General features: G+C 38.7%; 1 protein-coding gene across 1 annotated transcript in view; it reads left to right on the top strand.

Annotated features, from left to right (window-relative positions):
- The window catches only part of ADAMTS19 (ADAM metallopeptidase with thrombospondin type 1 motif 19), a 129,373-nt gene that overhangs the window by 22,361 nt on the left and 79,339 nt on the right, over positions 1-27,673 (top strand). Inside the window, exons 3-6 of the mRNA XM_063295261.1 lie at positions 20,504-20,669; positions 24,088-24,260; positions 24,906-24,989; positions 26,817-26,974. Coding sequence (XP_063151331.1) covers positions 20,504-20,669; positions 24,088-24,260; positions 24,906-24,989; positions 26,817-26,974 — 581 coding nt within the window. The remainder of the gene's footprint in view (positions 1-20,503; positions 20,670-24,087; positions 24,261-24,905; positions 24,990-26,816; positions 26,975-27,673) is intronic.

Raw genomic sequence — 27,673 nt, 5'->3', positions numbered from 1 at the left:
GCTAGAATGCATCCCATTCATGTGAATGGAGCTGATCCCCTGTGGAACAATTATATGGACATGTTGAGTTTTATGAAAATACATTACTTTACGAAAATATGGAAGCATATGTCAGAAAAATATTGTGAATAGTAAAGATAACTTCCTCAGCCATATCCAGCTCTTCCCTTCTTTCTTTGCCAGTCTTGCTTGTGGGCAAATGGCATGAAAGGCAAGCAAATACATTCTCTTGTGGAATTTGGTAGCAACTTTGGTAACTGGGAGCACTTGGTTATACATTAATTAATGTTATTACATTCTATTAATGTGCAGTGCTTTATGAGGAAAGTCATTGATTTTCATTAGTGTATGAAAGTGAATTTGACCTCAGTTGCATAGAGCAGAAGTCTGCGGACTGGATTATTTTGCAGATAAGCCATTCTTTTCTTAATGACTGACTTCAAAAAATCTGCGTAGTGGCTACAGTGGGTAGGAATAATTAGAGACAGTTGTAATCTTTTGCTTTCTTTGGTTTGGGAGTGCCTCTGTGGGACTTTGGTTTTTGCAAAACCTGTAGTGAATGTGAGAAATTCCACTTGGGGAGGGGGCTAGATTCTGAAAGGGTTAAATTGGTTGTAGACAAGTTTTTTCTTGGGGTAAAGGGGCTGGTAGCATTATACTTGTTTCTCTCAACCCACAAAGGGTTGTGGGAGGACAGCTTTGGAGACCACCTCATGGGAAGTAGTGGGGGAGGGTGCAAAACTGCCTCATCCTGTGTATCTGTGTGTATGCCTCATTATGCATTACAAGGTTGCAGTGGTAGTTGAATTAGATTGTTGTGGGAAACGGGGACTTGGACGCTAAAGGCAAGCCTGAATGAATTAGTGGGCCTTTTTTTTGTTGTCGTCGTTGTTTTCAGATTTCCTGAACCAAGTATTTATTTACTTGAAGTTGATATTTTTGAAACTGATCTTTTTCCTTGCTGACCCCAATTTTAAAGAGGAAACACAAAAGATCATAGATCTGTATTCTTTTTTTTTTTTTTTTTTAATCTCTAACCTTCAAGAATGTTGAAGAGTCAGGGTAGAGCTTGGGCTATAATAAAATAGATACTGCTAAGTGGAAGGAAAATTACACAAAACCCCAACTCTGCAGAGGGGACCAAAGGGGTCAGAATGTTGCCCCCCCCCATCCTGTGCTGCCAATTTACTCTTCCACCCCCCTCCCCAGCTTCAGTTATAAATATTTAACTGAAGTAAAACAAAGTAAGTTGCAGAAAAACATTGGCACAAGAGTGGAGTTTTCAAACCAAAAGAGTGAGAAAAGACAATCACAGGCCTAGGAACATCCAAGAGCAGTCAGTTTCCAGTTCACTGTTCAGCCAGATAATCCAATATACTTTGCCTCACAGAGTTAACCAGACAGACACATTTTTAAAAAAACTCTTGTCTGTACAACTCATATGCTGAGTCACACTTCTTTCTTGGAAATTGACAGCTTAATTTTTGTTGCTCTACTCTTCATAGTTTGTGATGCGTAGAAGGTCTCAGGAGCTTTTCTAGTTGAAGCTCTGGCTTAACTGATCCAGCCTGAACCTGTGTTTGCTCAAGTGCCTTTTTTTACCAAGGTGCTCTCTTCTGTTCATTCCTCCAGGAAGAGGCAGAAACTTTGTCTGCCAGGGTCTTCAGCTTCTGAATCTGAAGCATTCAACTGATCCCTAATATCTGCCAGGGAAAAGCACCAAGATCCAATTGCAATCACCTGATAGCTACTGAAGGAAGGGGAATACCACTTGCCTCCCCCAGTAGTACTGAAGATTTCTCTAGAGTTATTAATGAAAGCAGATCTAGTTGGTTTTCTCCCAGTAGTCATGGGGAGGATGTAGTGCAGCTGTAGGAGGAGAGTTTGGGGACCACTTTTGGGAAACAGGGGCCCAATCCATACACTTGTATGTGCAGGCGTGCCTCATTGTATCCTCCAGTGGTGGAGCAACTCTGTATTCAACAGATGTACTACAGAATGTATTACAGTTGTCAATAAAATTACCTAGATTTGTTTATGAAGTCACCAGCAGTTGAGTCCAACATGATACCCAACTTTATTCTTTTCCCTTGCTCAGGGTTTAACTTCTTACTCTGTTCATTCTCCTTGAAAACTATTGTGCTCTATGATCAAATGAACTGAAAGTTTTATCTGTTGATATTAAATGATGATGCATGTTTGAACTGTTTGTAAGTTCATGTTGAAAATAAGGATGAATCTAACTTTTTTTCTTATCTATCCATTTCTGAATTCTGTTCTTCTCATTTCTGTGTCAGTTTGTGAATTTTTTTAAAGGTCTGTGCGAAAACACACATGTTTTCATGTACATTTCTCTGACTGAACACATTTTTGTATTAGTTTTGGTAATACATACATTTTTGCAAGCAGTTTGTCCTAATACCAATTTTTGTACATTTTTAATGCATACAGGCCTTTTTGTTCATGCATCCCCCCCCATATATATGATTGCCAAACTGTTTAGTACTTGCAATTACAAGTTATAAATAGTAAAATATGACGATTATTTGTTCCTTAGAATATGTACGACAGAATAGCTGTTAGGGCTGTGCACAGCGTTTCAACAGGGCACTTCAAAAATGCCTATCAGAGCCTGTCTCTGTGATATTGAATGTCATGGGAAGACACCTTATAGCAGTGTTTCTTAACCATGGCAATTCTAAGCTGTGTGGACTGTAAAGCTACTTTAAAGATTTCAGTGGAAGTGTTTCATGTGTGCTGCTACATTGTGAAGCATGTATTTTGAAGGACTTTCAGAGACTTACAGACTTAGATACTTGATGAGTATTGATAAGATGTAGCTTAGCAGAGCAATCTAAGATGGAGATGAAGAGCTGAATTACCTGGCTTGCCATTACTAAGCTAAACTTCGCCTGCTTAGAGAAAGGAAGGAGAATTTTGACCTTGTTATGGCAAGTCCAGGTTGGTATAACATGATGTCCCGGATCAAGTCTATCTTGGGGAGCAGAGTAGATCCACAAACCAGATCCTTCCTGTTATTAAAACACTTATTTCCTATTCCCATAGGATTTAAGTCTTGATCTGTTAATAGGAAATTGTAATACATACTTCGATTGATTGCTTTATAAGCTCTAGTGAATTAGAACCCATTTTCCGGTGCACAAACTTATTTATTTTTATTTTATTTATTTTCTATCCCACCTTTATTATTTGTATAAATAACTCAAGGCAGCGAACATACCTAGTACTCCTTCCTCCTCCTATTTTCCCCACAACAGCAACCCTGTGAGGTGGGTTGGGCTGAGAGAGTGTGACTGGCCCAAAGTCACTCAGCCGGCTTTCATACCTAAGGCGGGACTAGAACTCACTGACTCCTGGTTTCTAGCCTGTTGCCTTAACCACTAGACCAAACTGGTTCCTCTATCTATCTAACTTATCTATACATCCATCCATACTGTAAACATACTATATAATATAATATAATATAATATAATATAATACATTATATATATGTGTGTATGTATATGTGTGTGTGTGTGTGTGTGTGTATAAATTTATATATAAGTTTTTAAGGTATCATAAAAATTAGTTCAGGTTTTCTGTCTCAAGGGACCATGTGATCCACTGTTATGGACCTCGAACAATGTCAGACATTTGTTACACAGAGAGAATGAGTATTCTGTGTTGTTTATTTGTTTAGTCGCTTCCGACTCTTCGTGACTTCATGGACCAGCCCACGCCAGAGCTTCCTGTCGGTCGTCAACACCCCCAGCTCCCCCAGGGACGAGTCCATCACCTCTAGAATACCATCCATCTTGCCCTTAGTCGGCCCCTCTTCCTTTTGCCCTCCACTCTCCCTAGCATCAGCATCTTCTCCAGGCTGTCCTGTCTTCTCATTATGTGGCCAAAGTATTTCAGTTTTGCCTTTAATATCATTCCCTCAAGTGAGCAGTCTGGCTTTATTTCCTGGAGTATGAACTGGTTTGATCTTCTTGCAGTCCAAGGCACTCACAGAATTTTCCTCCAACACCACAGTTCAAAAGCATCTATCTTCCTTCTCTCAGCCTTCCTTACGGTCCAGCTCTCGCAGCCATATGTTACTACTGGGAACACCATTGCTTTAACTATGCGGACCTTTGTTGTCAGTGTGATGTCTCTGCTCTTAACTATTTTATCGAGATTTGTCATTGCTCTTCTCCCAAGGATTAAGTGTATTCTGATTTCCTGACTGCAGTCAGCATCTGCAGTAATCTTCGCACCTAGAAATACAAAGTCTTTCACTGCTTCTACATTTTCTCCCTGTATTTGCCAGTTATCAATCAAGCTGGTTGCCATAATCTTGGTTTTTTTGAGGTTTAGCTGCAAGCCAGCTTTTGCACTTTCTTCTTTCACCTTCATGATAAGGCTCCTCAGTTCCTCTTCGCTTTCAGCCATCAAAATGGTATCATCTGCATATCTGAGATTGTTAATGTTTTTTAACTCCAGCCTTGGATTCCTCAAGCCCAGCATGTCGCATGATGTGTTCTGTGTACAAGTTGAATAGGTGGGGTGAGAGTATACAGCCCTGCCATACTCCTTTCCCAATCTTAAACCAGTCCGTTGTTCCGTGGTCTGTTCTTACTGTTGCTACTTGGTCGTTATACAGATTCTTCAGGAGGCATACAAGATGACTTGGTATCCCCATACCACTAAGAACTTGCCACAATTTGTTATGGTCCACACAGTCAAAGGCATTAGAATAGTCAATAAAAGAGAAATAGATGTTTTTCTGAAACTCCCTGGCTTTTTCCATTATCCAGCGGATATTGGCAATTTGTTCCCTAGTCCTCTGCCTTTTCTAAACCCAGCTTGTACATCTGGCAATTCTTGCTCCATGAATTGCTGAAGACTACCTTGCAGGATCTTGAGCTTTACCTTACTGGCACGTGAAATGAGTGCCACTGTTCGATAGTTTGAACATTCTTTAGTGTTTCCCTTTTTTGGTATGGGGATATAAGTTGATTTTTTCCAATCTGATGGCCATTCTTGTGTTTTCCAAATTTGCTGGCATATGGCATGCATTACCTTGACAGCATCATCTCGCAAGATTTTGAACGGTTCAGCTGGGATGCCGTCGTCTCCTGCTGCCTTGTTATTAGCAATGCTTCTTAAGGCCCATTCACCCTCACTCTTCAGGATGTGAGGGTGATCACTGACCACTGCTCACTGACCACACTGTCAAAGTTATCCCTGATATTGTTATCCTTCCTATACAGATCTTCTGTGTATTCTTGCCACCTTTTCTTGATCTCTTCTTCTTCTGTTAGGTCCTTGCCATCTTTGTTTTTGATCATACCCATTTTTGCCTGGAATTTACCTCCAATATTTCTAATTTTCTGGAAGAGGTCTCTTGTCCTTCCTATTCTATTGTCTTCTTCCACTTCCGCGCATTGCTTGTTTAAAAATAATTCCTTATCTCTTCTGGCTAACCTCTGGAATTTTGCATTTAATTGGACATATCTCCCCCTATCACTGTTGCCTTTTGCTTTCCTTCTTTCTTGGGCTATTTCTAGTGTCTCAGAAGACAGACATTTTGCCTTCTTGGTTTTCTCTTTCTTTGGGATGTATTTTGTTGCCGCCTCCTGAACAATGTTGCGAACTTCTGTCCAGAGTTCTTCCGGGACCCTATCTACTAAGTCCAGTCCCTTAAACCTATTCTTCACCTCCACTGCATATTCCTGAGGAATATTCGTGAGCTCATATCTAGCTGATCTGTGGGTCTTCCCTAATCTCTTTAGTCTGATCCTAAATTGTGCAAGAAGAAGTTCGTGATCTGAACTACAGTCAGCTCCAGGTCTTGTTTTTACCGACTGTATAGATGTCCGCCACCTTTGGCTACAAAGGATGTAGTCAACCTGATTTCGGTGTTGTCCATCTGGTGAAGTCCATGTATAAAGCCGTCTCTTAGATTGTTGGAAGAGAGTGTTTGTTTTGCAGAGTGAGTTGTCTTGGCAAAATTCTTTCAGCCTATGTCCTGCTTCGTTTTGTTCTCCCAGGCCATACTTACCTGTAATTCCAGGTGTCATTTGACTGCCCACCTTAGCATTCCAGTCTCCTGTGATGAAAATAACGTCTCTTTTAGGCGTGTTGTCCAGCAGGTGCTGCAGATCCTCATAGAACTGCTCTACTTCAGCTTTTTCAGCACCCGTGTTTGGGGCGTATATTTGGATCACTGTGATGTTAGATGGCTTGCCCTGAATTCGAATTGAGATTGTTCTATTGTTTTTTGGATTGTATCCAAGCACTACTTTAGCCACTTTACTATTAATTATGAAGGCTACTCCATTTCTTCTGTGGTCCTCTTGTCCACAGTAGTAGATCTGGTGGTCATCTGATGTGAAGTGGCCCATTCCAGTCCATTTCAGTTCACTGACGCCCAAAATGTCTATCTTTAATCTTGACATCTCCCCAATAACCACATCCAATTTGCCCTGGCTCATAGATCTTACATTCCAGGTTCCAATGGTGTGTTGATCCTTAGAACATCGGATTCGCCGTTCACCACCAGCACCGTCGGCCGCTAGCCGTCCTTTCGGCTTTGAGCTAGCTGCGTCATCACGTCTGGGGCTAGTTGAACTCATCCTCTGTTCCTCCCCAGTAGCATTTTGACCATCTTCCGACCTGGGGGTCTCATCTTCCGATGGTTGTACTGGTCCATTTAGTTTTCACGGCAAGAATACCGGGGTGGGTTGCCATTACCTTCCCCAGGGATCGCATTTAGTCTGACCTCTCTGTCGTGACCTTCCTGTCTTGGGTGGCCCTTCATGGTTTAGCTCATGGCATCACTGAGATGCTCAAGCTCCAGCACCACGACAAGGTAACAATTCTTTGCTGAAGGACTATTCTATAGATCAATAAGATTACTTTCTAATATTATGAAAATGTCATGGTAATTGCATTTTGCATATCCTCCATATGTTGGGCTCTGTTGTCACTGCACTGAGTTCTGTTATCTCAGACTGGAACACACGAAGATGCACAACCTGGGAGTAGAAAGGAAATTAGAACAGTATATAAATCTGTCATGCTTTTTGCAATGTGAAATGTTTTATGTAGGGTAATAATTGTTTCTGGATGATATTTTGAAAGGTAATACCAGGTTATTAACTATGACTTTTGGTTTGCATCATATACTATTATTTTAGTATAGTATTTAATATATTGGAATGCTACATAAGATGCAGTAGTGATTATTAATTATATTATACATATGTGTGTGTATGTGTGTGTCTTTTGGTATATAGCTAATCAGTGATTTACATGGGTTGAAGATAAGCTTTGGGATTTTATATGCTGGGTTTCATCCAGTCTTTGAAAAAAAAATTGTTCTAATTGCCAATGTTAGAATATTTTATTTATCTTGGAAATTGCATTATTCCTGATTATTTACAAAAATATTGTTCAGAATTGTAATCAGTCTCTGTCTCACTCATTTTATTGCGGTCTCAGACTAGTCCAAGAAATGTGTCCATAAATGATCTGTAAGCACCTATAAATAACAGTCTAGCTTAAGACTGTAAATGTAAATCACTGATTAGCTATATACCAAAACGCTGTCACACACACACACACACACACACACGTATAATATAATTAATAATCACCACTGCAAATAAAAATGTAAGGCAAAGTTAAAATAAATCTATAAAACAGCCTGATTGGGACTGGTAAGTGAAATCCAAAAGAGGCAATCTATGTCAAGGTTATAAATGTATATTTATATTTATAAATGGCTATAAATATCTGAAGTTACATAAAATAATAATAAATTACATAAAGTGATATCTGCAATAATAATAACACCAACACCAACAAACAACAACATCTGCCTATCCTAGGTCCTTGGGAAGGACTCGATAAACATGCCAAATCCAGTCTAAACTTCTGGCTGACTATGCAACCAATCATAATAATAATACTAAGCTTCAATGATAAAAGTTAAGCTTTAGCCAAAGGTTTACAAAAGCAAGACATACTCTTATTTTACCTTTTACCATGCCTGTCCTCAGCCATAGATAAGCATTTGAATCATAGGGGGGTATCTGGAGAGCTGCTCTGATGAATTTGGATTGTACCTCTTCAAGGTGGTAAAACAAGAAGCTGACTAACCAGTGTTCCACAAAGGAGTTGGGCTAGTGTAAGTTTAAGGGTGGCTGAGATGTTATATCCTCCACTGGAACTAAGAAATTTAAGAATAACATTGGTAGATCTTTGCCTAGTGGCAGTGGATATTTGCAGTAAGGTTTCCTCAAGCCAGTGGCATGCAGAACTTACTCCTGAATATTTGAAAGAGGTCACCTGTTCTATCTTGTGACCATTAATGCTCCATGAGCAGAGTCTCAGCCTCTTGGCAAATTCCATGATAGTTTATTGATAGATAAGCATTACTGCAGTAATAGGCTAATGATCTCAGAGCTCTTTTAAGGCCTTTTGGTTTCTGGAAAGACCTACAGCATCATCTGCATAAAGCAGCAGAACAATGCTGCAATCTCTTACTGGGGGTGTGTGGGGGGGTTGAAATTCAAATCATTTAGACATCTCACCATACCACTGATGTAGACATTAAAAAGAATAGGAGGGCTAAAATGCATCCCTGTTTGACCCCTTTTGAGTTTTAACTGGCTTTGTGAGAAACCCTTGCATATTGTACCTGATCACCTGTGTTAGTATGAAGGGCTTGGATTCAGCCTACAATTGATTAACAAGATTTCCAGCTTCTAAGTATCAAAGGCTGTCTTAAGGTCTATGAAGGCAGCATATAGTGATACTTACTGTTGTTATTATTTTTTTAATCTGTTCAGTTGTGTCCGATTCTCAGAGACTGCCTGGACAAATCCCTGCAGTTTTTTTGGCATAGTTTTTCAGAAGTGGTTTGCCATTGCCCTCTTCTGAGGGCTGAGAGAGAGTGACTGGCCCAAGGTCACCCAGCTGGCTTTGTGCCTAAGGGGGGACTAGAACTCACGGTCTCCTGGTTTCTAGCCTAATGCCTTAACCACTACACCAAATTGACTCTTGTTGTGTTATTAGTTGAATATTTTTCAATCAGGAGTTATAAGACCAAGCACTGGTGAGTGGTGGCTCTACCTTCTCTGAAGCTATCAGATTTTTCTGTTCCAGCTAGTCCTTAAGTTTATCATGGAGGTACTTGGCATAAAGTTTTCTGATTATGTGGAGCAGGGGTAGTTACCGAGGTCATCTCTCTTCTCCTCTTGAAGATTACAACTATAATTGCCATGTCCAGTCTTTGGTGACATGGCTGGTGGTGTCAGTATAGTAAAGAGTGGTGCCAGGATTAGAGCACTCCACTCTATGTTGTTGTTGTTTTTTAGTTCTGGGGGAACAAGGTTAGCTCTAGGGGCCTTCCTTTCCCCTCAAGCTGACCAATAAGGGACTTAATTTCAGTCATAGATACTGGGGGGCCACTTGGGTAGGTCCTCCATCTTTTGCATAGGGGACTCACTGAAAGGGTCTTCATACATCCTCTGAAAGTGTAATTCCCAGGATTCCAGAGGTATATAAGAATTTTGCAGGATACGGTCCCTGGAGACCTGGTTGGATACAAGGTACCAGAAAAGAGTGAAATTCTTTTCTTTGGCTGCTTGAGTAAGTCACTTCCAAGTGGTTTTTGCATCTTCCTCCTCCTTGAAGGCCACCAGTTGCATGTATTGTTTTTTAAAAAATGAGGATGAAGAAAAATATCGCATCCTCATGTTCAGTGATGTCTTACTCAAAATTTCCCTAAGGTATACTATTTTTCTTTAAACCAGAGGCAGTTCCCTATTAAACTATTTACATATAGTATAAAGACTGCTGCATATAGTATAAAACAACCTAAGTAAAAGATTAATTAGAATGTGGAACCAACTTACCAGTTGAAGACTGGTTTTCTAATTCATAAATTCTATTCTGCAACATGTGTAAGTGTAATTCCCTCTCTACAACTTTACTATAGCTTATTGTATAGCTTCTGTGATTAGAATTATAAAACTAAATAAGAAAATAATGCTGATTCTGAAACATTTCTAATCCATCTGCAGTGCTATTGTCATTTTTTTTTTCGTGTATGATTGGTTTATGCTCTGTTACAACTTGTATTCCTGTTTAAAATGTTTGCTATTATATCACATGGGAATTAAGTTGTCTGACATGTTTGATACAGAATATGATAGGATAAGAAATCCTGGGAGTTGCTTGCTATGGAACCAAGGTCACATCATCATCTCCACCCTTACTCTTGGAAAGGAGACTCAGTCAGAATTGTTGAGGTTGGCCTTGCCTACCTGCCTATCTGCCAACCCATAGACTTTTCCCAGCAGCAGAATCTCCCCAACAGCAGAATCTCACTATATATCTCCCTTTTGGACTGGTGGTGATCAGGTTCAACATGATGCATTCACTGTCATCATGAGATATACCATTTTTTAATTTCCTGCTCCATCACAAACTCTGCCTTTCTCTCTTTTTACTGCCATACCAATAGAAAGTTAACCCATAAAGCCTGACTAGGCAAGCCTGGGTTTGGTAATATCAAGCAGACAGAAGGCTGGAGCCTTATATGGGTAGTCCTTGCTTAACGACCACAATTGGGACCAGAATTTTGGTTGCTAAGTGAGCAAATCCAATCTGATTTTATGACCTTTTTTGCAGCAGTCATTAAGTGAATCACACAGCTCCCCATTTTGCTTGCCAGAAGCTGGCCAGGAAGGCCAAAAATGGTGATCATGTGACCAAAGGACACTGTGACAATCATACATGCGAACTGGTTGCCAAGAGCCCAAATCATGATCACGTGACCGCAGGAATACCATGACGGTCATAAGTGTGAGGACCAGCTGTAAGTCAATTAATGTATGGTTGTTAAGTGACGATTACCCTGTAATAGTCTTGTGCGACTCATGACAGCAATTGGGACCAGAATTTCCATTGCTAAGCAATGAGGTTGTAAAACATGACCGCATTGCTTAGTGATGGCAATCCCTGCAATCTCAGTTGCTGTTGTTAGCTGAATACCACGGTCATTAGGCGAGGGAACTTCCTGCCAGCTTCCCAGAACCAAAGTCAGTGGGGAAGCTGGCAGGAAGTTGCAAGTCCCAGGCCAGCAGGCAGGTAAGTGGCTGCTGCCAGGTGGGGGAGGTAGTGAGGTGCACAGGAGTGTGGGGGAGGTGTGGTGAGGTTTGTGGAGGATGTGTGAGAGGTACAGTGTGTGTCGGGGAGGGTGCATGGGGTGTGCAAGTGGCCGGCATGGCACAAGCACAGAAGAGCTGGGGAAGGGTGCGGGGGTGGGGAATACTTACCCCAGACACTTGCGACCTTCCCTGCAAGCTTCCCCATTGACTTTCTGGGGAAATCTGTAGGGAAGGTTGCAAATGGCAATCATGTGATAGTGGGGTGCTGCAACTGGTTGTAAGTGCAAACCAGTTGCTAAGTGCTCAGATTATGGTCACTTGACTGTTGTTGGGGGAGGGGGGGGCTGGGATGGCCAGAACTCCAAGGACTGGTTGTAACCATCATTTGTTCAGTGCTGTTGTAAATTTGAACCGTCACTGAACGTATGGTCATAGGTTAAGGACTACCTGTAGTATGGAATAAAAACACTACTTTGGTTTTGTTTTTTTTTAATTGTATAGCATAGCAGTTTGGTGTTCATGCTGCTTTTTCTTGCTGCGAAATCCTTGTGAGGTCCAGCCGCCAGATGGGTAGACTATTTGGCCGTGACAAATCACGTTGCCCGGGGTGCACCACGAGGAGGCTAGTCTACATTGCACCGAGTTGGGCTGAGAGAAAGTGACTGGCGCAAGGTCACCCAGCTGGCTTTCATGCCTAAGGCCAAAGGCAAAGTGAGGTGAGTTGTGACAAGCCAGTTAGTCCTTCAGGAGATGTCATGAGAAGCCCCCATAGAGGGAAAGGCTATAGGAGCCAAAGGCCAATGGTTGGGCTCCAACTTAGTGGGATGGTTAGGCACAGACTTGTAGAAAGTGCTGGTGAGAAGTTGCCTTACTTTAAAGGCTTTCCACAGGAAACAGCTCTAATTGTAAATACCTGTAGCAAGATATTGTGTTGTTTGTAAACACCTCCATCCAAGGGACTGTTTTACTGCTAAGCACCTTAGCCAAGGGAATAGCTTAATTTGTAAATATCTCTACCAAGAGACTTCTTGCCTCTAATGAGGACTCTGAAGATTTGTGATGGAATGTCTAACAAAGGGAATAGGAATAGGAAACAACCAGTTCAAAAAAGACAGCTCAATCCAAGGGAGGAGGGAAGCATGAGAAAGAAATTCAAAGCAGTTCTGCCTTAATTATGGTAGGTATAAATTGAGTGGAAATTTGTTTTGACAAGCTTTCAAGATTCTGCTATGTTACCCTACCAGCAATGAAGATCCAGAAATCAAAGTAGTTCTTGTTTTCTAGTTTCCAACAATGGAAAAAGAAAAAAAAATTAAAAGTAGTAACAAGAATAAAGGCAATAGGAAAATAATGCAATTCAATTAACAATTTGGAAGTTGACATTTTGAGATTTTTCCTCCCTTTAAAAAAAATCCACTACTTATCTACAGTATTAAAGTAGACCACAGGAAATTAGTGTTCCTCATTTGTCCATAATTGTTCTGAATAGCATGTTTTCTCTTCCCCAGCTAAAAAATTACATCTATTGCTGTCTCCTTTTGTGATTACTGTGGTTAGTTTAAACTATGGCTTAAATTATTCTACTGGTTTACATAGTGCTAAGCCACAGTAACAGGGGATTTTATAAATTGTGTGAATATTCATTCTCTGGTATTCAAATGGAAAGCAGTAACTTTGCTTCCTGTCAGACTAGAGCGTACTATTTTTTCCCCCCAAATATGTAAAAGCAGTGCAAGGGCTTTAAAGACCTCATCCCATTCAGTCGTATATTTCAGGGATGGGTTGTATGCAGCTTTTTATTCTTTTTTGTGGAGCACTGCTGAAAGGTGAAAGACTTTATTGCAGTCATTAAGCAGTACAAAGTAAATAAATATTCGAATATCTGAAGCTGAATTGACAATATCAGAAAAGAGAAATGCCTATGAAGAATTTTGAGTAAAAACAGTATTAAAAACAGATTGCTAAGATACTTGCTCCGGCTACAGTGTGTGACAAAACAGAAAAGGGATTAAGATTAACAATCAGAGTAGTATAAACTTTAATATGGTAGTATAACATTCAAGTAAATACCGATAAACAAAGCAATAAAGTAATCAAGGAGGGATTTGGGGATTATAAACTTCACTTACAGTCTTGTGTCAGATCTGAGCAGAAGGTATTATAATAACTTACATGGCATGTACACACCAAGACGTATATACCTTCAAGGAGTTAATAAGTAACCAGGAGTTAATGCTGAGACTGGGCCATTCCTGACTGTCTATACTCAGGTAGGTTCAGTTGGTCTTAATTATCCTTTGCCTGATTTTTCATGCCACCATGCTAAACCTGGCTACCTTGCATGCTGTTTCAGGATGTCAGAAAGCAGAAACTGCATATATTGTTGATTGGTGAATCCTGTTTTGATGGTCAGGAGTGGGGTAATAGAGCACTTTAGAGTTCTGTGTAAAAGTGGCAGTAACAGAAGAACATGTTGAATAATTTCAACCTGTCTTGTATTATACTGTAGGAAGATATTCCTAGTGGATATCTGTCTTTCTGTATTTCCAGTCAGAAGTGGTAAGGGGAGAGCCTTACATCAGGCTAAAGTGAAAGCTCTTCTCTGATGTACAGTTATGTGAGATATGTAGCTGGTGCCATAGTGTATCTCAAGCTATCTGCCATGGGAAGCTGAGGGTTGTTACCAGGGTCGGTTTGATGGTCTATGTTGAACAAACATTGCTTAAGTGTGAACATTGCTTGTTCATAACTCAGAGAGAGTAAATGTTTGGGAGAAAGTTCTAGGGGCAAAAGTTTGTTGTAAACTGCTCATTTCTACCTGCTGTGAAATCTGTCCTCTGATGTCAGAGGAACTAAGCCTATAGGGAGAAGTGTCAGCTTCATCTAGTAGTGTTCAACCTTCCTTATTCTAATCTCCACTCATGCCATTCCAGCCTCCATGTGGAACAATGCGTTGGGGACACATTGAGGGACTTGGAAAAATGCTCTTAAAATGTAGATTGAAGAAATTCCAGCAATGTGAGCTTGAGAAGTGGTCCAAGCTGTGTGCCCTATAGTAATTTGTGCTAGGGGCTTGGCTTCAAAAAGCTCAGTGGCTGTAGATATGTAATGATTTCCTCTGGAATGATGGAATCTTAAATAGCTGATGCACTACTAAGTGCATTTTGTGTAGCATAGTTAGCATGAGCCCTTTTATTTCTATTAGCCTGGAGGATTACCCCCCAGGTATCTGAACTATTGCACATTGTTGTTAATGGACCAGGAGTGCTTTTTGGACTGATTTGCAAATGCCATTATTTTAGTTTTAGAATGGTTTATTTCCAGCTGGTCCTCTTTACAATGATGTGAAAAGGTATTCAAAACGTTCTTGAGTCCAGTGGGCATTCTCAGGAGGATTACTGGATCATTTACATATAGCAGCCGAGCAGTATGTTTCTGCTAGTTTTGGTGGATGGAAGTTCAGGTTCTTGAGCTGATCTCCTACACAATGTATATTAAAATTAAAAGGAGAGGTGCCAATATGCAGCATTATTTTATGCCTTTAGTAGTTGGAATGCATGCTGTCAGGTGTCCTTGGGAGCTATTTCTTACTCTGTGATTTTTTTGTGTCATGCATGAATAAGAAAAAACAGCGATCAATAGCAGCATTATACAGCTTGTTCCAAGATACAGAATCAAATGCTGCCTTAAGATCAGTAAAGGCCGCATAAAGGGAAACAGCATTCTGAGAGAAGTATTTCTCAATAAGATGTTGAAGTATGAGACATTGGTCAATTGTTGAATGACTTTCCCTGAAGACTGCTTGTTCCTGATCCATCAAATCTTCAGTTTCCTTTGAAGATATCTTGCTTAAAGTTTGCTAATAATATTAAGAAGTCTTATAGGTTGATAATTGGCTTTCTTATGTGTAGGCACAGTGGTTATAGATGCCAGTCCTTGGGGATATGATCAGATTTATCAATTGCTGTGAAAAGAGATGCCAATATATTGGCCTACCACACTACATTATTTTTAATTAGCTGAGTTGTAATAGAGTCTGCACCTGGTGCCTTCCATAATTTAAATTGTGAAATTAAATCCATAACCTCTTTGCTGTAAAACCTGTCAATCCAAAGGTTCCTAATAGCTGAAAAGATGGCTATTCCCTTGTCTCCCAGAGCTCTAAAACTGCCGGAGGCTGCTGTCTTGTGGTCTCCTCATGAGGAGCACTTGTGAATAATCTCAAGTCCTCTTCTTGTCCAGAGAAGAATTACGAAGCGTCGGTCTACTTGCTGGCTCTTCAATTTGCCACTGTCGTTGGCTCTGCTTTTCACAGAGCCCTCTTCAGTTTGCTATTTCTTCCCAGATGTCCTAACAAGCAGGAACCATGCCGAGACGAGGAATAGGTCTCTAGTGTTTTATTACTGCTACATTAGACAGAAAATCCTAACAAACTGAAGAAGCGTGAGAAAACCCATACAGATAAACCCCAAAAGTCAAGGCGGGTCTGTTCTGTGTCTCTTTGAATGACAGCTCAAATTCTCGCTACTACGCATGCGTTTTCCCCCCTGGATAGGGGCCCACTCCTGCTCATCATCAGTACTCATGACACCAGAAGTCCATATGTTGGCTATTATTAGGTACAGGATCCTGCTTGTATCTTTAGTGACATGGCACAGCACTTAAATGGCAGGAGACCATTAATTGTTACATTTAGGGTTTAGCCTCCTTTGCGGAAGCTCTAGAGTGCTCCTTTCTCAAGGCAGCAAGTTTGTTCTTAAATAAAAGGGTACTTACATCTTTGTGAGAATGTGGTGCAGCAGGAAGGAGTCAATTTATTGTTGTTTTTTCCTACCTTGTTTTGTTGTTTCCCCACCTTTTTTCTGCACTGTTGAATACTGTATGGGCTATTTCTCAGTCTCTTCTCTCCTTTGTTAGTCATTTCCTTCAGTAGCAAAGCATCCTGTTTAAAAAGTTAAAATTCACTGCGGTTTCCCGAAATTGCTTAGTAGAACTGGAATGATGCTTGATAAAACTTTCCTCGCAGAAAGTAATAGGCTCTTCATGTTTGTATCTTAATGCATCTCTGTAGTATCCAAACAAGGCCACCTGGTCTGAGGAAGGCCCTCCATTGTGGAGCACAGAAAACCTCTAGAAATCACACTGCTGAACTCCATGGCAAACCACCACACAACAAAGATGTGGGTTTACTTTTTTGCTTTGCTGTATCAATCTCACTCCTGAGCGTCAAAAAATATTTTCTCCATCAAAAAATGCAGACTTACTCTCTCTCTCCTATACTTGTATGTGTGTTCAGTGCTTTTACTCCTAGGATTATAGGCACAATTAACTGATGAAGAGCAAGGAATAACACTAAAATGTATGCTAGAGTGAGTGGATGTGAATGTGAAGAAAGCTGAAAGAAGGTCAGATTTATTGAGCAGTAAATTATATTGTAAATTAGATATTTTACATACAGTAAAAGTTTGAATCTGTGGATTGCCTTAACCTCAAACCCTAACAATGAACAAAATTGTATGTTGAACATTATCTGCAAAGAACAAACTACATTGCTCCTGAAGTATTCTGTACAATTAATCTGATGTATGTCATTTGTGACAATTTATGTCATTTGAGTAATAGAATGATTTATATTTTTGGATCATTTTCATCAATTTTCATCATTTATATAATTATAGAGCTATACAGATCACATAAATTGATATTTGAAAGATGACATAAAAACATCAATTATGTAATTACATAAATGACATAAATTAGGCCAATGAAATACATTTGGATTAAATGGATATCCCTTTCTTCCAAATGGAGGTTTTATTGTACAATATATGAATAGGCTGATCATACGTCCCGCTTTGAATGGGACAGTCCCATTTTTTTAACGTTTCCCGACCGTCCCGTCGTTTTAATATAAATGTCAATTTTGTCCTTTTTAAAAAAATGTTGGAGCTGTTATTGGGAAAAGTGGGAAAAAATTGAAATTGAAAAGGAGGCTGACTTGGCAGTAGTTCTCAGTCTGGTAGGAAACCTAGAGCGAGAACCTCAGGAACAGCTGGTTGGCAGTGAGCAAGAGGAAGAGTCACTGCCTCCAATCAGTGCACTGGAAGACGGTCGAAAAAGCACACCCAGCAGAAAAGAAGTTGATTGGCTCTCAGGCCAAAATGGCAGGAATAAAATAAAATAAAAGGGCATGCCAGAGAGGAACGGGTTGTTGGGGACAACTGTTTACTAGACTCCTCTGTTTCTGTCCTCCTGTCCCAGCTCGCCACCGCCCTCAGCCCTCCGCTTCTCCAGCCTCCTCTTTCCTGTCCTCCCATCACAGCTTACCTCTGCCCTCAGCCCTCCTGTGCTTCTCCAGCCTCCTGCCGCCTCATTCCTGTCCTCCTGTCCCAGCTCGCTGCCGCCCTCAGCCCTCCGCTTCTCCAGCCTCCTCTTTCCTGTCCTCCCATCACAGCTTACCTCTGCCCTCAGCCCTCCTGTGCTTCTCCAGCCTCCTGCCGCCTCATTCCTGTCCTAGCTCGCTGCCGCCCTCAGCCCTCCGCTTCTCCAGCCTCCTCTTTCCTGTCCTCCCATCACAGCTTACCTCTGCCCTCAGCCCTCCTGTGCTTCTCCAGCCTCCTGCCGCCTCATTCCTGTCCTCCTGTCCCAGCTCGCTGTCGTCCTCAGCCCTCCGCTTCTCCAGCCTCCTGCCGCCTTGTTCCTGTCCTCCCATCCCAGCTTGCTGCCACCCTCAGCCCTCCTACAACCTCTCCACCCAACGCCACCCCTGCACCAGCCTCTCTGGACCCAACCATTGCTGCACCTCCCCCTCCTGCACCTTCCCAGCTTACTGTCAATAACCCTTTTTATCGTCTTTTTCGTGAATACGGGATATTACATAAGTTTAACCCCATCCTGTTTTGCCATCCCAATGTCCCGTTTTTGTCTCAAGGAAATATGGTCAGCTGTATATCACTCAAATTACATGAAAGATGTAATTTGAGTGATATACAGTATAGAATAGCAGATATATCTGAGTACTGTTTTTTAACTAATCTCAGCCATTTACACTTCCTGACTCCGTAAGTAAATTGGACTGTATTTGCATATTAAAATCCTCACTTCTTATAGTTTTGCAGTTCGATTTGCAGCTTAAAAAAGAGAAGATGTGAATGCTCGAAGGTTTACACAGAAATGAACCAGACTGTCCTGGTTCTATGAGAATTGGCTGAATAGACTGCATATGTTCTTTGTATTTATGGTAGCCTCATTTAACATGAAAATAGGGGTGGATCTTACTTTCAAGAAACTGTGTAATCAGTGGAAAAATTCCCTAGTCTTTTAAGGAGTGAGTTGATGTGGATAAGAGACAAGGGATTATCTTTATCCAAGAAAATTAGAAAAGTCATGATCAGATGGACAGAACACTATTTTTAAAAGAACATTTGCAAATCCAATACAGCAAGTACCTCAGGAAGTATAGTTAATGAAATAGAGGTACTGGCTATCATTTATATATCATTTCTTTAGTCTTCCCAAATGAAGATATTTGATGACAGAGCAGCATTATTGATTTTATTATTTACCTAAGCATAGTTGGCTGAATCTTGACTATTTCATTAGTGTGTTTGATTGTTACTCATGCTATATCTTCTGGGTGCTTTGTTTGGAATGATTTAGTGAAACGTGAATGCCTGTTTTGATACTATGGTAGTACCTATGAAGGTAGGGAGGTAGAAAGAGAAATATGGGTCTTAAATATGGGTCTTTAACACAGTTAAATTTTACAATTTTATCTTTTTCTTCATTGATAGCTTGCCAGATGCAATGTTTCCTTAAGACAATAAAAGCTATTTTTTTTCCTTTAAGTAAAAACAAGAAGGTATGTTCCTTATATAACATGTGTAGAATACATTTATCTTTGTTGTTTATAATGTTAAAGCATTCATTACTTTCCAGCATTCCATGAGATACTGAGACTGAGATCAAGTGATTTGTCTGAGGCCACCCAGTGAGATTTGAGCAGGATTTTGAACCTGAATCTTGCTTATGCAAACTCAGTAATACCAGATGCAATACCAGGTGGATCAGTAGAAAATGTGCAGATAAAAACACTAAAAGCATTAATGGTCAGAAGAATCTTCCATAAGTAGAAAAAATAAAACATGCTAAGTTTCTTTTTATTAAAAAAAAGAATAATAAGAAAATGTAACCTATATATACTGTGGAAGAAAATGGATAGAGACAGCTTTTTCTCCCTTTTTCATTCATTGAAAAGGGTCATCTAGTAAATATGGTTAGACAATTCAAGACAAACAAAAAAAACCTCACACATTTAATTAACATATGGTGTTTGCTAGTACAAGAGTTGGTGATGGCCACTAGTTTATATGATTTAAAAAGGATAGTTTTAAAAAATCATAAAGGAGAAGTCTATACCTTTGATCATCAAATACTGGGGAACTGACAAGGGAGTAGTTACCTGCATGTCCTGTTAGTGAACTTACTGGGGCCATTTGTCTGGTTGGTGTTGATACTAAGATGCTAGAATGGGCTTTATTTACATACAATCCAACAGTACATTTTATGACATTATGAGAATTACTAGTAGAAATGTATGGAGATATATAGGTGTACATACATACATACATACATACACTGTATGTTTGTGTGTGTGTGTGTCTTCTTTTGTTAAGATTTATATATATTTTCTATGTGTATATGTATACGTATATCATATTTATACACACACACACACACACACACATACATACAGTATTTCTTTGGTTAATATTTCAGATTTTTATACAAAATTGTATTCTACAAATGTATCTAAAGGCTGTGGTACTGATTTTTCTAGATCAGCTTGTAAAAAAGAATAATCATAGAGCCAGTTTGGTCTAGTGGAGAGCCAGTTTGGTTTAGCGGTTAAGGCAATGAGCTAGAAACTGGGAGACTGAGAGTTCCAGTCCCACCTTAGGCATGAAGGCCGGCTGGGTGACCTTGGGCCAGTCTCTCTCAGTCCAACTCACCTCACAGGGTGGTTGCTGTGGGGAAAATAGGAGTTGTATGTGAAATATCTAATTTACAATATAATTTACTGCTCAATAAATCTGACCTTCTTTCAGCTTTCTTCACATTCACATCCACTCACTCTAGCATACATACATATTAGGTATGTTCGCCACCTTGAGTTATTTATCAAAATAACAAAGGAGGGATAGAAAATAAATCATAACAGTAGTGTCATAAGTATTCATTTTTTGTTGCTACAATTCTTGAAACATAATTTTAAATACTTTATTTTCTATATAGCATGATGCAATCTTGTTAATCTGTTGTTTTTGTTTTCCCTGCAGATTGGTTTTTTGCAGATGAATGATGACTTCATATTTATTGAGCCATTCAATCATACTTTGGCTGTGATAGGTCATGCACACCGGGTATGCAGACGTAAAAGATCCATACACGAAAAAGCCCCTGAAAAATCCACTTCTCATAGTCAATACTGTGGTGTTCTTGCTGGTAATGTAATTCCCAGTAACATATTTTAATTTAATAGGTACTTTATGTAAATCTTCATCTCTGACTGTTCTATTTGCCTGACTCCTATTACATAGAGTAGCAAACAGCCTTCTTCTAAAATCAGTCTTAAGCAGTTTGGGGCCTTCCATTACTGATGGACTTCAACTCCCAGGTTTGCAAATCAGCATATTTGCTATGAATTCTAGGAATATTTGATGAGTGCCAGGTTGGGGTATTCTGGTCTACGGATACAAAGTTAAATAAATCTTGATTTATTTCAGTAGTTGTTATTTGGATCTGTTTTGTTAAGCATCCTCAAGCAAAGTTACTGAGATTTCCCAGTACATCATTTGCTTCCATTTATAAGCAGTGGATAAAAACTCTTTTACTTGGAATTAATTTTAACTAAAGATAGTAAGCCAAACAATGGTATGCCAGGATTTTAATAGAGCAAATGAATCTGCCAACTCCCTTTTGGGATTGGACCACTCTCTTTTCTGCTTTTACAACTTTGTTCTAGACAAGATGGTTTTCCTTGCAGTTTTCAAATGTTGTATTTATCAGTTTAAATGCTCACAATCTGAGTGGAAGTTGCTTTATCTAATTGTAGTGCTTTGAAAGATAGCTTTACTAGTCTTAAATTTTGCAGTTTGTTTACAGATCAGTAAACTATGTACAGCTGTGGTGATTACATAACTCAGATAAGTCCTGCAAATAGACTTTCTAGGATGAACAAAATAAAAATTAGAATTTTTGCATACTACCATATCAATCCAATCTACCACTTAGCTTTGTATTGTCAACATTTGAATAATTTAAAGTAGTTGGTTGTTTTGAATGTAATGTAATTTGATATGAATGCATGCTGATATCAAATTTATTTTCTTTGTCATTATTTTCATTACAGTTGGAATCATGGGGTAAGGAAACAAAGTTTAAATTTTTATTTCATGGGCATTTCATGGTGGGAGGATGGAAATGATCAAATGAATGTTGCAACAGTGCAATGCTTGTTTTACCATGCTGATGAAACTGTCAGATTCTGTAAAAGCCATTGATTTTTTATTTGGATTTTCCAAAGGGATAAGTGTGGTCATAAACAAATTACATTGACCTTTCTGTGAAGTCTTGCTTCAAGTAATTCAAGTATCTTTTATCATTTCATTATTTATCAAAAGTAAATGGTAGTTTACTATTTCTGCCATGTTTTAAATTCATAATAGTACGTGGCATATAGCAAAAGGTACTTTTGTTATTTTTTAAGCTTCTGTTGTATTACTTCAACTTGTTTTTCCTCTTATTTATGTGGTCTGTTGCACTTACTTCATATACATAAAATTTTCAAGGAATCCTACTGAGAGACCAATTTTAAGCATAGAATGTTGCCCAAGCCAGTAATACCTTGAAACTTTAAAAGGTTATTAAATGTGACAGTTGTATACATAATAGTGTTTTTGTTGGACATTATTTTTTTTTAAAAAGCAGAGTAATCCAGAAACACCAATATTAACAGAGTTACTGAACAAATGTAATGAAATTATTTTTTATTAATATTTTATCCTGTTTTTATTATCTTTCATAAATATTGAATTAAGGAATTTAAAAATGAAGAGATTTCATGATACCTTATTATCAAAATTTCTTCCTCTGCTAAACAACTGTGCTGCAAACATATTTATACGTGCTTGGGAATGAGGCTGCTTTAATATAATAGGATTTCTGAGTAAATTTTCTTAAGACTGGTGTATGGCAGCGTATATAATTTTTTCTTACTAGTTTTCAGAAACTGATTTTCTAGCGCACTGTATCATGATTAAAGGGAAAAATTAAGCCTAGAATTATTTTTCTCATTGGATGTGGATTTGAATTAGAATTTAGTACATGCTGATTAGCAATACTGTATATCTCAGCCCTCCCAAACCAGTTGCCTTTCAAATATGCCATATTGTAACTTTATTAGTCTCCAACCAGTTTAAAGGCAGTCTAGAGCATACATGAGAACCAGCTTCCCATTGTTTTGTTCAGTTCAGTTCAGTTTGGTGGTCCTATGGCAATGCATTTTGAGAAGCTGGAATTGCATCAACTATTATCATTTTTAGAAGGTTATTGTTGTTGTTAGTTGCCATCGTTGTTCAAAGGTAAAAGCACATAATACTCTATTTGTCTAAATGAAGAAGAGCCAGAAATTAAAATAGTCCTCCTCCTCCCAGTGAGTACTGAACAGCTTCTCAGCTAATTTTAGATGACCTTCCCCATTTTAAATACAAATTACTTGGGAGAAGCCTAATCTTTCTTTCAGTAAATACAATATTGACCATATAATATACTGTATACATATTGCTATTATAAATATGAATTGGATGATCAATTAATCCAAACATTCTTGTGGGCACCATCTTCATTTCCAGATGGTTGCTTCCAGTATTCTTTTCACCTGCATTCTTTGACAGGAAGGAATGAAGAGAACATCACCTATGCCCTCAGTTCCTTCACCTTCCTACCAAGCACTTAATAGATCCTTGCAGTTTCTTCAAGATTATGGATGGCTATGCCATTTGTTCCCAGTGGTGCAGTAGATCAGTATCAAGACTGCTGCTTCAGTCTTTGTCAGTGAGAAGTCTTATAATATTACCACTTATTACTTCCTCCTCTTCAGAGCAGAGGCAGGAATTCTTCCCTTTGCAGATCCTCTTTCTTGTCCCTTAGTTTTGTAGCAGCTGATCTTCATCCAGAGTTCTAGACGCATCATCAACTGAGAGACTCTGAAATCTGTTCTAAAGCCCCAGAGAAAAAAGCTTGGTCCTTTGTAACCAATTCTTCCATCACACTTCTGGTAGGCTTCTTCATATTGCTGTCCTTGCATCTGATCCCATAATTATTTCTTCCCTGGTAAGCTGGAGGATGGGCAGGTTTCTTTCTAGCCTCTTCATCTTCTCTTCCAGAAAGGCAGGCAACTGCTTGCCTATCTGTAACTGCTGGTTTCTGTGAGGCTTTTCTTTTAAAGGCAAATTGATTGAAGTGAACTGGCATGCCAGTAACACAAAAGATTACAACTTGAAGTGTGACATGGTTAATATACACACTGAGTTTAGATCAGTGATATGCCTTACCCTTTGAATGCAAAAGATCCTTGCTTCATTCATACCATTACCAGTAACTTTAGGGAAAACTTCTGATCCAAAATCTAAAAGAGTTTTTTCTAGACAATAAAGTAGTAATTGGCTTTATACCACACTTTTGTCATGGAATTCAAGGTTGCTCCATTTTTAAAACACCTTCTATGAGAAAGTTTGGCGCTGAACTATAATAACTAATTTAAAATAATACAATGTTCCATGCTTACATGTAGTTTTAAACCTGGGCCTCCTTGGGTTTTAGTCCACTATTCTAGTTACTAATTCTGTTGTTTCTATTGCAGAGAAAAGAAGAGCCAGGGGTCAAAAAGGCACAGAAAATGGACGAGGAAAAAGATATTCTTATAAATTACCTCAAGAATATAATGTGGAGACTGTAGTGATTGCAGATCCAGCAATGGTTTCCTATCATGGAGCAGATGCTGCTAGGAGATTTATTTTAACCATTCTAAATATGGTAAGAAAATATAGACTTTTTCAGCAAAAGAATACATAAAGCACAGAATGTAACCTAATAATATGAGCTAGTAGGATTAGAAGAGAGAAGGAGTCATAACTAGTACTTTTATATTGACACTAAGATACTGCCACATCTCAGGAACCAGCACAAAGTCATCCATTTAGTTTCAAAGATCCACTGGTAGATTGGAATTTATAGGTCATAAAATATAGCCATTTTTTTTTCCTCTCCAATCCAGACTCATTATTATTGCCTTGTATATTGTGAAAAAAAATTGAGTCTAGTATCCTGTTCTACTATTGCAGATATAAAATTCAACATACTGTTTGATAAGAATATAATCTAAGCAAACAAAACTGAACTGAGAGTGCAAATGATGCCAACAACATCTCACTGCCAACCAACTGAATATATGAATATATCTGTATGTATGAAATATATGTATAAAATATTTCATACATACAGAAACTATGTATGTTTTGTGTAGAATCTTCTGTGTCCTGAATAGATCGTTGTGTTGGAATTATTTTGGAAAACATTGAAAACAACTTAGTACTCCACAGCATTTAAGATGCTGCCTCAATCTGTGATTTGTCTTATTATTAATTTTTAAATTACTATATTAATTTCTTTTGTTTTCAGGTATTTAATCTTTTCCAGCACAAGAGCCTTGGAGTTCAAATGAACCTTCGGGTGACTAAGCTTGTTCTGCTTCATGAGACTCCAGTAAGAAAGTACTGCATTTATCTCTTCCATGTACATTAAAAAAAGCAAAATTAATACAAGGATCTGCAATTCTCAATCACATAAAATAAAATGAAGCCAAAAGGGGAAATCATAGATTGCTGAACTTTTCCAAAGACTAAAAACACTGCTTTGCTTTTAAGTAATTTGAGAGAGGGTCAAAAGGGGGGAAATTTCATAGCATGGCTGCATTTCCCAGTACCTGATAGAGCATCAGTGCTGAAAGTAACCTTACCATCACTGTTTGACCCATGTTTCATATACAATAATTTAAACCAGTCAACTCTCATTTTGAGTTAGCTTTTTTTTTTTGTTCTCACTGATGGAATAATATATCAATTACAGCTGTGCAGAAACCATCCAATTTAGCTGATGCTCCAGAAATAGTCCATTCCTTCTTGGGACCCTGCAGGGTTAGTCTGTTATGAGTTATTTGCAGTTCCAAAGTGTGATTTGAGAAAAGTGAACTCCATTCCTGTTGTCAATATATTTTTGTATAGTTTTTTTTTTAAATCCTTCCCTTCAAGGATGTGGACCTTTTTTTTTTTCCCCTTTATCCTTTGGGGGACATTCTTTTTTATCTTCTCCCTCCCATGTGGCCAGCTGATCAGAATCTCTCTAGGGAAACTGTACAGATAGCCTTAAGCCTAATACTAATTCTACTGCTTGACCATGCAGACATGGTAGGGATGGGTGCAGGTAAAAAGTTTGTTTGCATAAGGAGAAAAGGAGGAATAATATTCCTTTCCCAAAGCTTTATCTTGATGCTTTACAGGCCACCTCTTCAGGGGACAGCAACCTGAAGCTGGATGGTGACCCTGTCACTTGTTGCTAGGAGGAAAAAATTGAAATGATTTGAATGAAAGCTGTGAAGCTGTGAAAAAACTTACTGCAGCTAGATTGAACAAAGTAAATACAGTAAAAGAGGCTTGATTGTAGACTTTGAACCCTTTCAACCATTCAAAATGTCCCAGCAGAGCAATCTAATGCTTAAATATGTTCAACTGTTGTTTCTTATTTTTATATTACTAAATGGAAGTACGATTCCATTGTAAATAGTATTTGAGCATTCTATTATGACATGACACTTCAGTTTTGATGGGAGTCCTCAGTAATGCATAATTAGGGTAATAATATTAATTGCATGTCTGCTGAAACAAACACAATGTTCCTTTGAACCTATTTATAACTGCAAGTACACTTAAATCTTTAAAGTTGTTTGAAGATATATAAAGTATAATAATATAAAAACCAGTATGGTATAGTGGTTAAGGTGCTGGGCTAAAAACCAGGAGACTGTCAGTTCTACTCCTCATTAGGCATGAAACTAGCTGAGTGACTTTGAGGCCAGTCACTTTCTTTCAGGCCAACCTACCTCATGGAGTTGTGGTGATGTAAATAGGAGGGGGCATTGTGTATGCTGCCTTGAGTTGTACAAAATAATCTAATTAATAATTTAGGTTAAATTAATAAATCAATAAATTTAGGTTAAACAGACTTCTAAAGAGTATGATTTGCTGATCATGGTATTCAAAATATTTCAACAATAGAAAATTTAGATAAGTAGGATTCATATTTACACCAATATTCTCCAATCTTGGGTCCTCTGACTCCCGGAATTGTCTACTAGAATTCTGAGAATTCTCAGAACTCCCAAACATCTAGAGGACACTATTCAGTAAAAGACTGGAGTGGAAAACATTGTAAGTTTAACGCAGCAGTGATGTAATCTAATATTGGAACTGGTTTTGTTACAAAAATCTATTCAGGTAGGGATATTATAGTAAAGCTATGCATTATAATTTTCAGGCAGGGATGTATATTGGACATCATGGTGAAAAAATGCTAGAGAGCTTTTGCAAATGGCAACATGAAGAATTTGGTAAGAAAAATGACATACATTTAGAGATGTCAACAAGCTGGAGTGAAGATATGTCACCAGTGGATGCAGCTGTATTAATCACCAGGTACATTACAGGTTCTCCTCTCATATATTAGTGATACTGAAGCTAATGCAAAGCTTTTTAGGGCCTCTATTCCAGTGACATCTTTCTGCAGACAAAACTGCTTCTGTTAATGGACTAAGGAGCGATAATTCCCCCTCTCCCCTCCTGTATTCTTACTGCACGGATTTCTTGAAAGTCATTTTGGAGAGGAAATTTTACTACATCTAATTTGCCTGCTAATCACCGTTTTCTTTTACTTTGCCTGAGGGGACTGCTTTCTTCTCAAATCAGCCAATTAACTGATTCCAAATGAGAATTTTGATTATCTTAGTTTTGTGTACCTTATGTATTTACAGTACCTTATTTGTCTATTTTCTATCTGTATTATTTATCTGCTGATTGATTGATTGATTGATTGATTTATCTATGATGCTTATAATCTGCTACTATCTGGAGGACTTTAGGTGGCATACAGCAATACGCAAAATAAAAATACATAATAATAAACCCCAAAATTAAATATAGAGGATGAACATCCCTAATCAGGACCACTAAGGGCCAAAGGCTTCCTGAAAAATTTGGGCTTTTTTACAGAATATTAACTTAGGGGCTGCATGTACCTCCAGGGAGAGAGAGTTCCATAAAGTGGGGATTGCCACAGATAAGGACTGTCATCTAACCCAGCCCCAAAAAACTCATGAAGGTGATGGAGGACATTCA

Source organism: Candoia aspera, chromosome 2 (assembly GCF_035149785.1).
Source record: "Candoia aspera isolate rCanAsp1 chromosome 2, rCanAsp1.hap2, whole genome shotgun sequence".
Taxonomy (NCBI): Eukaryota; Metazoa; Chordata; class Lepidosauria; order Squamata; family Boidae; genus Candoia; species Candoia aspera.
The sequence above is the reverse complement of the archived record's forward strand: the minus strand, read 5'-3'. Positions and strand labels throughout refer to the sequence as shown.